The 12,213-nt window shown below is 51.5% G+C and overlaps 2 protein-coding genes across 2 annotated transcripts in view; one reads left to right on the top strand and one right to left on the bottom strand.

Moving 5' to 3' along the window:
- Positions 1–12,213, bottom strand: part of LOC147664912 (uncharacterized) — a 313,239-nt gene that overhangs the window by 82,433 nt on the left and 218,593 nt on the right. The gene's annotated exons all lie outside the window — the stretch shown is intronic.
- The window catches only part of LOC147664913 (uncharacterized), a 93,410-nt gene that overhangs the window by 30,752 nt on the left and 50,445 nt on the right, over positions 1–12,213 (top strand). The window contains exons 5-6 of the mRNA XM_086949897.1: positions 402–509; positions 782–892. Coding sequence (XP_086806023.1) covers positions 402–509; positions 782–892 — 219 coding nt within the window. The remainder of the gene's footprint in view (positions 1–401; positions 510–781; positions 893–12,213) is intronic.

Below are 12,213 nucleotides of genomic sequence, written 5' to 3'. Positions count from 1 at the left end.
CTTACTTCCTGCTGCCCAGCTCATCTCCCGCAATCCTGTCTGTGTTTGCAAGCCCGCTGCCCGCTCATCTCATCCCCGCAATCCTGTCTGTGTTTGCTTCCTGCTGCCCGCTCATCTTATTCCTTCAATCCTGTCTGTGTTTGCTTCCTGCTGCCCGCTCATCTCATTCCCTCAATCCTGCCTGTGTTTGCTTCCTGCTATGAAGCTCATTTAATGCCCCCAATCCTTCCTGTGTTTGCTTCCTGCTGGCAAGCTATTTTCGATCCCTCAATCCTACCTTCTTTTCTTCTTGCTGCATTTGCTTCCTGCTGGCACCCTCATCTTGTTCCCTCAATCCTAGATGCACTCCTTACCCATGCCTAGAAGTCAAACCTTTATTTCTCACTCTTCTCCCGCTACAGCTTCTCCTGCAGCAGTCGTACCTGACATATTATTCAGAATCACCAACGTTGAAGAGCCAGATTGTAGCAGTCACTCAAGATCAAAGGAAGTTGGTGTCAGTAATTCATGTGAGTTGGAAGTTCTTACAAAAATGAATAATGCTGAGCAGTGGACAGTGTGCAAAACCTCTGCTGACCCTGCTCAGCCTCGTCTTCATTCTCGACCTGTTCTCCGGTTTTAATAGAGTCAGCAGGTGGTCTGCAAAACCTTGACCGTGAACTGTTTTGCTGGAGATCCACTTGTTTGTCAAAGATCCTGATGTTCTGAGCATCTTGAAATGTCATTTCTCAGGAGTTTACCATGAATCCTGGAATTGATTTTTGTTTTGATTTTAAAACAGGTTTCCCTGTTGTCAATCCTGCCTTCTCCTTGACACGAGCAGAGGAGTTGGAACTTTATCCAGTGGACCTTCCGGGCAGTGAGCGTATGCGGACGAGCGATTCTTCCCCAGGTGAGGGAGAGGCCGAAGGCCCTCAGACCTTTGTGAAGGGGCTTATGTATCCTTCCCTGCATATCCTGCAGGTGTGGGGAGAAGGTGTTCACTTATGCCTTCGCTTCCTTGCACAAGATTTCACTTAATGTTAAGGTATGCTCTTGAGTGTCATCTGCATTCTCAATGCGTACGTTTTAAATAATGCTATCCAAAACTGGTTCACAAGGGTCAGCCTGTGCCAACTTTTCAGGATTGTCACTAACTATCTAAAAGAGTGCCATTCAGATTCAATGCATCTGCAGCCTGTTGTGTGAACACTGAATGTGGTGTGAGTGTAGTATTTTGGATTAAAGTTAGCCAGCCCTGATCTAGGGAGGCATTCGGTACCCAGAATAGTTAGACAATAGTTGATCAAATTCTGGGATAGAGAGGGAGAGAATTCAGTCACTGTGACCGTGGGATGTTAAAGTTACATTTTGTATTTGAAGGTCAATTCAGGCTCCAAATACTTACATTCTGAGGTGCAGCTAGAGAGAGGCTTATGGACGACTCTCCCATGATTTCCATAAAATCTGGCAGGATCCCTAACTGCAATGCTGTTTTAAAATCCTGATGGACATTTTCAGGTTGTGGCCCCAATCCTTATGCCCGGCAACTGTTTCCCTTGTTATCGACTTGGGCTCCTGGTGGCTATGTCCTTTCTTGCATAGGGCCCTTTCCAAGCCTCATAATGCTGCCAGATGGCAGCTGAGTCTACATTGTCCTCAGTGCTAGGACTGAAAGCCCATCAGGGTGTAGTTGTTTTCCTGGTTGACTTGTTCTGATGATGCAGTCTGAACCAGTTGGCCCTGGTGGCTCTGGGGGAGGTTTGTGATGTTGACTGAGGTTCCCAGAGCTGCTCCACAAAAGTGGTACATGCCTGCTCTCAGGACTAAGTGTTGAAGACCCCTGCCAAGGTGGTGAACAGAAGAGAAGCCAATGAAGGTGTTACCAGAGGGAAATGTGCTCGGTGGGTGCAATTAGCGGGGCTGATCTCAAGTACTGTCCCAGCTGGGTGAGTTAAAACCTAGTACATCAGTTGGCGGTGGTTGTCCAGAGACTTGCTCTGAAATGGGAGCGCTCCATCTCTTTTTTTCCCACCATGTCTTCTTTTTAGGTCGAAGGCCTAAAAGCCTGCGCTTGCGCAGTCTTAGGCCGGAGATTTAATGACTCTTAGTAGCGCAGAAGGTCCCGCCTCCCTGCTCTGTCTCTCCTTCATTGGCTGGCTTCCTAAACGGAGGCCAGCCATTGGAGGAGAGATCCGTCACTCCGATGTAGCCCCGCCCTTTTCGGATTTGGGGGCGTAATTTTTGCTGTTCTTAAGACAGTGACGTCGCCCGTCACTCAGCACAGCAAAACACGCCCCCAAATCCGAAAATGGCCATGCGTTTCTCCGAGGCATTGTCTCCTTGCCTCGGAGAAACGTGGTGGTGTTTTCGGAGCTGCTCGCCTCCCTTCCCTGCTGCTTTTAGGAGCTGCTCGGCTCCGCTCGCCTCCCCCCTCCCTCTGCCCTCCTCCGTCGCGCTCTCGCCTCTCCCCCCCCTCCCTCTGCTGCAGCTGTCCTCCGTCGTGCTCTGCCGCTCCCCGGCCCCCACCCCTCCCTCCCGCATTAGTCAACGCACCTCTACCCTAAACTACAGTGAGACTTGGTAAGCAGCACTCCAGCTCTCCACCGCTCCAATCACACAGAATTAACCCTTGACCCTCTGTTTCCCTCTTGCACCGCACCCTGCTCTGTCAAGGCCGCTCCAGCTTGCTCCACAGCGCCATGCCGTTCATAGCTGTGCTCTCCTGCGCCACTCTGCTGCTACAGGTATGAGGCCAAGCGTACACAAGCAGTGCACCCCAATCTTCCCTGTAGCGCCCCCTTCAGCGGCAGCCACACAGCGCTACCAGGACACCGGATATTACTGTGTAATGTGCACGCATGCTGCACGGAGACACCCAGCGCCGCCAGCCGAGGCGGTGCTCGTGAGAGACTGTCAGAGTCTGGGCGAGTGGGTGAGGCCATGGCGGGGACACTGGACGCCCGGGGCCAGGAAGTGAGGCAGGAAGCGCCTACACTCACAGCACCGGGAAGAGGCCCCGCCCAAGTGAACCAGGCAGTAGGAAGAGGGCGTTGGCATCTCGTGGCAATGCGCCACCTGCCCGTGACCAGCTCCTGACACATGCTTGGCCCGCTGCGCGCAAGGGGTGGGGGCACACCTGGGCGATGGCGGAATGGGGGAGCACAGGAGCCATCCTGGAAGATCAAGGGTGGGGGCGCAGCCAGCAGCCTCTTCCCAACAGGTAGCTCGTGGGGGCACAGTGATGGAGCGCAGACTGGGCACCAGATGGGCTGCCGACCCATCCGTCGCCCCCACAACGTCCCCTTCCTGTCGAGGCACCGGACGCATTCAGTCTCCTACTGCGTCCTTCCGGTCTCTTCCTTCCCCATTGGTTCACCATGCAAGCCCCCACCCCCCCTTAAAAAAAATATAATATTAATGCAATCCTTAGCAGCCGATCCTTTCACCAGAGACCTCGGCCTACCTCTCCATAGCAAGCAAACTGCCCCCCCCCCCCCACCTCATTGAACAATCATGTCAGCCCGAGCACGTCCGGCTACTGCCCCGCCCCTTCCTGTCTCAAGCTACCACTGCTCCTCGGACAGGGTTGGAGGGTCAGAAGGGCACCTTCCGTTGTCACTCCTCCTCCCTCCTGCCAGGGCCTCAGCCTTGCACAGCAACCTCCACCCCCCCTCCTTGCAGGTGCCACCTGCCCCCCACACACCCCCGACCCCCAGCTCGTGTCCCCCGGAGTGCACTCACAGTTAACAGATTACATATAAACAGCGGTTTATCTATTTGCTTGGAGAGGTAATAAAAAGAAGTGTGTAATTCTGTCTTTGTTCTCGGACTGCTGAGCAAGGCCCGCCGGCAGACTGTTTACCCACGGGTGGGGGGCCCTCTGTCGGACAAGGTAATGTGGAGGCCATGCGTGGGGGGAGGGGGTGGGGGTCCGAAGGGTGGCAGGTGTTTGTGGAAGGGGCGAGGGTCACTACAAAGCAAACAAAAAAAGTGCAACTTCCAGGCACTAGCTGAGAACCTCTCCAGGCGTAAATATGTTAATTTAACATCCACGTGTATATTAAGTTGGAAGGCGCGGGGTGTGCCTGGTGAAGGGGGAGACGCGGCCTGACCGTACGTCCGGTGGTAATTGAAGGATTCCGCTGCTCCAAACCTGTGGGGGGGCGACCTGGAAGCGCCGTTTTAAAGCGCCCCGGCCTCTATGCAAGCCGCAGTAAACTGAATAAATAGTACTGTTCAACCACAGGCCTGGCTTGGAAACAGCGGTTGGTGGCACAACCAGTCCATGGCACTCTCTGGACCGTCATCGGGTGCGAGAGGGAGGGGTAAAGAAATCCAACAGAGACACTGGTGGTAAAACAGGGGGTGCTTAGAGGGCAGTCGGGGAGAAAACCAACTTCAAGTACATATCTAAGCCCGTCCCTCGAGAAGAGGGGAACCGGCTGGTAAGCATGACGGACACACAGCCCCCTTTCCTCGCTCCTCCTTAGCGCCCCCATGCAGCCTTAATCGCTTCCTCCCAGGACTAGAGATAAGCCACATCCACAAGCCCCCCTGGGCTAGAGCCCCTCCCACAGTATGGGCTGTCTCATCACTACTGTGACCGGACTCACGAGCAGATAACATTCCTGTATCACTGCTTTGGAAGAGTGCGCTCATGGGGGAAGGAGGTTTTTTTTATGTTTAAATGGGAATCGAGTTGCTTTAGTGCAAAAAGCCACGAGTGTGTGCCATCACCAGGGCACTTGTCAGGTGACTGACTGCCCGTGTGACCTGCGGCACAACACGGTATTTGATTAACTGGATACAAATCCATGTAAAATTCGTAAACGTAGCAATAAAAATGTTGCTTTACATTTTTCTCTTTCGATGGGTCACTCGCCAGCCTCGAACAGCTCAGCTCTAGTGTATTGAAATGTGCACAGTTGTTGTCGTGTTTTGTTACACACGACCTTTGCACTTCTGACGCTGCTCGGCAGCGATCACGGCTCCCAGGGCCCGTCCCTGCACACGACGGGCTCACGGCTGAACCCCCTGGCTGTGCTTGCTCCCCTGTCCCCTGGCTGTGCTTGCTTCCCTGCCCCCTCGCTGTGCTTCCTCTCCTGTGTGTGTATGTGGCTCTGGGTGTGTGTGGGGCTCTGGGTGTGTGTGTGTGGGGCTCTGGGTGTGTGTGTGGGGCTCTGGGTGTGTGTGTGGGGCTCTGGGTGTGTGGGGCTCTGGGTGTGTGTGTGGGGCTCTGTGTGTGTGGGGCTCTGTGTGTGTGGGGCTCTGTGTGTGTGGGGCTCTGTGTGTGGGGCTCTGTGTGTGGGGGGCTCTGTGTGTGTGTGGCTGTGTGTGTGCGTCTGTGGCTCTGTGTGTGTGTGTGGCTCTGTGTGGATAGCTTTTTCTGTAGGTGGCTCTATGTGTGGGTGGCTCTGTCTGTGTGAGGGTAGCTCTGTGTAGAGGGCTCTATGTGAATGACTCTGTGTGAGTGGCTCTGTGTGGGTGGCTCTGTATGTGTGTGTGGGTCACTTTGTGTGTGTGGCTCTGTGTGGGTGTAAATGCAATAGGTCATGCATTTGCGAGCGATTAAGCTATTGGCATTGTAAATGACAATGCCATTAATTTAACGATTAAGCTATTGGCAATGTAAATGACAATGCCATTTATTTATGATTAAAAAAAAATGTCATGAGCAATGCCAATAGCTCTACCTTTAATGATGCCGAGACCATTGCATTGTAAATGCTTGTTCTCCCAGGCCACATAGATGAGACTTGCATTCTTTATCTGGTGGTGGAGTCGACTGGTGTGTGGTGTACAAAGGCTGTCCCTTCCCTCCCTCCCCTGCCCTTCAGAATACAGTGAATGAAGGGGTGTGTGTGAGCAATTTCCTGAATTAGCAATGGATGGTTGGTAGACTGGCATATTAAACCAATGCTGCACACCAGTAGTGCGAGTTGTTGGTGGGCCATTTTGCCCCTGCAGGGATGCATCTAATTTTCATGTCATGGTAGTGTCTGATTGGTGCATACATGGCAGACTGCTTGCAGGGCCCAACACCTGTGCTGCATATTGGACATGCCTGTTTGACTGGTGCTGGTGCCCTCAGGCTCTGAGCAAAGTTCACTAGTTGTGGTCTTCGAGGGTGTGTGCCCAGACAATGGACACCCTTTGTGAATCTTTGATGGTGCCATATGTCACTTGCTTGCTGAGCTACGTTTGATGGGAGATAGTGAGGAGATGCATCCACTGGCATGATCTCTCCTGCTCTCAGCATTTGAAACTACGACCAGCTTTGGGGGATGGCCACATACCGAGAGCAACTCATCAAGTATGCCTTAGTTGTCCAACACCTGGCAACCATACAATAGCAAATCAAACAGATAGCCTGAGGGACCTGCACTTGGCAATAACCTCCACAGGAGTTATCTAAAATGCTTGTGGTGATACTCATACTGCCCGTGCAGGCGTGATAGGCAAAGCTTGTGTTGACTCTGCGCCAACAAGATCTTCGTAGTGTTGTTTACAGGGTTACTGAACTGGAGTACATGGTCTCTCTGTTTGAATACACTGATAGTTTACTGAAAGCAACCAGCACTGGATTTGTGGTCTCCATGACAGTGTTGAAGATTTGGAAGGGTTTGCATGTTGGAACAATCTACAATTGCTGGGTTTTCCAAGGGCGGGGGATGGCTCCAGTTTGATCAGTTCCTGGATGAATAAATCTGTACATTCTTTCCTCTAGAGGAATTGTCACCATGTATGTGGAATGCACTCATGCAGCACTGACTCAGATTACCTCTCTAAAGGTGTCACCACATCACCTCATTGCAAAGTTGCGCAAATGCAGAGATCGGGACAGTGTGCAGAAGGCTACTAGCTGTATGGGTTAAGTGATGCTTGAATCCGGTCACATCATTGTTCCCCCAGACTACACACAACTGGTCCAAAAGTAATGCTTATTCTTCAACGAAGTGACTGAAAGCCTAGGCCGAAGGAAACTGGATTTCACGCTCCTTTTCCTGGTCCAACTCATGGGTCTCCTGAGTTAGAGAATGCTTACTGTAGCATCGTTCCTGATGGAGCATGGGACTGGGTTGCTGAAAGAATACATTTCACAGGACTATCACAGCTGTTGCGTGCATCCGAGGGTGGAGGCAAAGACGTGGGGGTGTGAATGAAGGAAGCTAAGAATTGTACTTCCCATCGCTACTGAGGCGGACAGACTTCCATTCCATTCGCCAGAGTGGGAGGTTACAGAGAGGATCATTACAGAGGAACAATTGCTGTTGAGACTGATCAGCTTCAATGACGTTTGATCCCTAAGGCCTTACTGCTACTTAGATCTGAGTAATCTCCTGCAGGGTGACCAACCCCAGCCCTTCCTTTTGGGGTGCTCACCTTAGTTTTGCCCTTTGCTTCATCCTGCATGGTCTTTGGCCTTGTTGCCTCAGCTTGCCTTTACTTGGCTGTCTTGGCCTTTCAGTTGTCCATGGTTGTATGGCTATACTTGGTGGCCACTCAAGTGGGGTCCTTATGTGCCTGTGTTCTCACTGTACTAGGGATATGAAAACTGCTGTAATTTGAATAATTTCACAAGCTATGTATTTGCTTCTCTTTTATTTTCTTCCCATTTCCATTCTTTTTTTTTTTTTTTTTAATTTTTGTAAACCTTTATTGTGCATGAAAAGAGAACAAATACAGGCCCACAACCATCAGGCCGGCCACAATACTTTTGAGCACAGAAGCAAGCAATATAATTTCTCAGCGGCATCAGGGTTGATAAGCAACAATCAATTAACCGTACACTGAGTAAATTCGTGTCGCCGAGAAACAGGAATAATGAAGGTTAATTAAAAAAAAAATGTTGGGACGTAAATATGAAGCAGTGAAGAATAGAAACCAAGGAGAACTGAGTCCGTACAATTATCTCACAACATGAGCAGGCAAGAGCATCACATGAAACCATCCGTGAAAGTTACTACCCAGGCAGTATGGCGGTTCAGAGTAAAACAACAAGATCATCATGCAGCAATTATACGCCATTTACAGCTCAGCCCATTCCCCCCTAATCCCTATATCGAACCCAGAACAGAAATTAGATAAGAAAAGCGCAGAGAGATAGAAAAAATAAGGCCCATAGAAACCAATGTATAAAACTAAAACTCTCCCCCCACCCTACACCAATGCGGAGGCTACGGCCTACTCCCCCCCCCCCCCCCCCCCCCCCCCCCTCAAGTGGTTGATAGGTGCGTGGCTTCATTCCCAGAGGCAGCAAAGTCTCGGCAAAAACCATGGTCTCCGATGAAGGCGGTAACAGTGTAGCGCTGACGAAGTTAATGGGCACTTGCGGCAACAATGTAGCCCGGTCCGGAGTCAGGATAGACAAAGCGTCACAACGAGGGAAGCAAACCGGTGGTGTGTAATCCGCCCCGGGCGTAGCAGCCTCAAGTTTCTCACACAGCGACAGAAAGCCCACACGCGTTTCTGCCCGCAGATCGCGAATTGCGTCAAGAATAGAGCCATAGGTCAGAGCGGCCGGGGGTTCCATCTTCGCCCCGGTCACAGGCGCGGCCCTCAAGGCAGGATAGCACCCGGGGCGCCGCAGCAGAGTCCAGTTCTTGTCCGAGGCAGCGTTGGCATTAAGCGCAGTCAGATTAACCATCGCATCTGCTCCACCAGGGGAAACACAGGGGCGCAGAGGCACAAGTACCGCCAAAACAATGAGGACACAGGTCGCTATGCCAGGGCGGACACGCAAGCAGTGGATGGCGCGCAATAAAAGCCCCGCGATGGTAACAGCGGAGCGGGAGCAGGCTTGTGAGGGACTTGTGGCATTCAAGTGTCCGCCATCATGGAAGTGGCGCAGCGTATCTTACTTAAAGGTCCCGGTACGGAGGCACCCGTGAAAACTCCCGGTCGGCAGGCACTCAGTGAGCAAGTGAAGGGCAGGCGCGGACAGCAGCAGATGGTAGCGCCAGTCAGGGCGCCAGGGTCATTCCGCATCCATAGCCCCTCGTAGTTCCGGCAGCCGCCATGTCCGTATCCCGGCTCGGGTCTCAGTCACAGGGGTAGAGATGGACGCCGCAGATCACTCGGCAATCCAGCGGATTCTCAGGCAGGCAGGGACCTCGGGAGAGCACCATCCAACGCAGCTCTCTTTCCCCGCCCTCTCGCTAGCGCTCCGTGGCAGGGGATAGGTCAGGATGTCGTCGAGAGGAACAAAGGATCGGGGAGCCGAGAGACTACACGTCCGTGCACATCGCCATCTTGGCTCCTCCCCATTTCCATTCTTGAGAGGAGAGGGGGTGTTCTAGCTAAACATGTTGTCTATTATTGTCTCTTCCAGAGGTTGAGAGGGATGTTTAAATGTAGATGATCGATAGTGCCTGAATATAAGTGGGGGTGTTATGTTGTTTCAGTTTGTGGTGAAGATTTTTTTTTAATGTGGTGGTAGTTTGAACTCCTTGGTTTATATACACGGTGACTGTGACTATGGTGGATACCTCATAATTCGTTATCAGAACCCCTTTAAGAGTGTGAGGTACAAGGTGTGCATACATTCATAACTTGGAACACCCACAGTGACCCTAATAAGTTGATTGTCCAGTCCAATGCACAAGGAGTATTTATTATACAAGCAAACTCAGCACACTAAATAATTCTCTCAAACGTCTCTCCAGATTAGCACCCTAGCGCTAATCAGGGCCATGGTCCTTCAACTTTACCTCCTCCGAGGGTACTGAGGGGTGGCAGGTGGCGATGCCTTCGGGGAGTAGCTTCTTCTTTTTGTTGGTTCCTTCTGGTAAGTTGGTGGAGCAGCGGCAATGCTGCTATACGGCTTCTGACTTTGCTCCAAATCGCTCCTCGGTTACGGGAACTCCTTCAAGACAAGTGACGGACGGCCCCATTTTGGCATACATGGGTTAGGGAATGGGTTAGCAATGATAACGTTGGATGCACTGGCCAAAGGCCAAAGTGACCTGGCATTTGGGGGTCACAGGCTTGGGTGACAGCCCCAACGGTCTCATTTGCAATGGGCGACAGCCTCAACGGGTTCAGTGGCAAGGGGCGATTGCTTCAACAGTGCCATTGGCACCTCTGTGGCATTTGCGGATCATGGACATGAGCGACGGCCCTAATGCTGTCAACTGCCCTGAGCAACACACCACAATGTCACAATTGCCTCAACAGTGGCTACAAACGTCCGCCAGAGAGAAGACAGCTCTCTCTCTTGCAACACTGGTGATGACTAGACTGAGCACCTTAGACTGTTATCCCTGGGATTCACTCAATAGTGTGGCTCACTGGAGAAGTGTGGCTCACTGGTTAGAGGAGGCAGACCTGGAAGCAGAGGTCAGCCCGGGACCAGGGTTCAATTCCTGGCTCGGCGGGGTCTTGAGTCCTAATGATGTCCATGGACTCGACAATTCTCGCTCCGGTGCCTACTCGATTAATGGGTTCACACTCTGCGACTCTGGGCAATAGCTTGCTTAATCTCCACAACGGCCCCTCGCGGCGGGATGCCTGGCTTTCACCCTGCGGATACCCTGCCGGGGCTATCTCACAGGGGAATACCAGGACGGGTTCCCTAAGCAAGCGCTTAGAAACCGCTCGGTGATTTGCGCTATATAAATTCCTGTACATTTACATTTACATTTACATTTACAATAGGATCCCCACCGGTCCTTGCTCCCTCCTGGCTTTCTCTTTTTCTCACAATGCACACGGGTCTTGGCAAGCAGACAAAATGCTGGTGCTCCAGGCACAGGGCACGTTTTCTTGGCTTTGTGGGTGATGGCCCTCACCCAGCTTGGAGACTGGCAGACCTTGGTCTCCAGTCCTGGTTGAAGCAGCTAAAAGTCTTACGGGGCTTCTTTCTCCCAAGAAACACTCCTCCTACATGCCAGCTGCTTCCACATCTGAGCACTCGGCGCCGAAGACTGGCACCACCTCCTCTGCGCCAAAACCTCACTCGGAGCCAAGCAAAAAATTGCCACCGAAAGGACCCTACTCCCATGACTCCGAGCCGAAAAAAGCCTCAGAATCGAAAAAACCCACACGTTCCTCCGGCTAAAGACACTGCAAAAGAACATGTTTCTAAGCCAAAAGATGCTAACGGTTTAGTCCCGAAATAGCCTAAGTAAACAAAGAACTCTGCACCGAAGGATCTACCTCCCACAGAGGAACTATTTCATCCAGATCCTACACATAAGACTCTTGTAAAAGATCCCAAAACTTGTTGATTGACTCTAAGTTCTAAAAAGGACCATTAGACACGCCTACACCAGCTCCTCATCCTAAGAAGGACATTGCAACCTCTCCTCTAAGGATACCTCCTCCTCCTCCTCCTCCTCCTCCTCCTCCTCACTCCCCTACACCATCTCCTACTCTATTACAAGATGATGACGGGGATAACACCTCTGATGACACAGGGGGTGGTGCAGATAATGAGCCACTAGATAATCCTAGTCATCCTGGCTCACCTGACCCTTGGGATGATTATAGCACCCCAGACGTCCCTAACATGCCACAAGATGACATATACCTCTCCAGGCCTTCCCCACCAGAGGACACTATGGGATTTAATCAACTTGTTCATAGAGCTGTCCAATAGCATGGGGTTGACCTACATACTGACCCAGTAGAGGAAGATTTCATTATGGATACCTTTGACACCACACAAAGGTCCACCTCAATTTTACCCATGCTTAAAGGTGTCATTAAGCATGCGCCAGAGGTCTTCAAAGATCCAGTTAGGGCTCGAATCATCAACCCCCGAATCGAGAAGAAGTATAAGGCTGCCCCCTCAGATCTAGCCTACATTAAGGGGCCTGCACCACTAGACTCCTTTGTAGTCTCCAACGCACGCAAAAGAGCCAATTCCCAAACATTTGGTGAGGCTCCCCCACCAGATAAAGAGTCTAAACTCCTGGACGCATTAGGCAAACTAACGGCGTCACAGGCAGCAAACATATGGCGTATCGCCAATACTCAGGCACTACTAGCAAAGTACGACAGGGCACATTATGATGAGTTAGAATCCATAATGCAGCACCTTCCAGACAAGTTCAAAAATAGGGCCAATGAACTTATACAAGAGGGTAAAACCATCACCAATACCTCTCTTCGTTGTGCCCTAGATGCAGCAGATACTGCTTCAAGGGCGATTAATACCAGTGTCCTTTTGCGTAGGCATGCCTGGCTACGTATTTCAGGTTTCAAACCTGAAGTACAAACTGCCATCCT

This window comes from Lissotriton vulgaris, unplaced genomic scaffold (assembly GCF_964263255.1).
Source record: "Lissotriton vulgaris unplaced genomic scaffold, aLisVul1.2 SCAFFOLD_671, whole genome shotgun sequence".
NCBI classification, from domain to species: Eukaryota; Metazoa; Chordata; class Amphibia; order Caudata; family Salamandridae; genus Lissotriton; species Lissotriton vulgaris.
The sequence above is the reverse complement of the archived record's forward strand: the minus strand, read 5'-3'. Positions and strand labels throughout refer to the sequence as shown.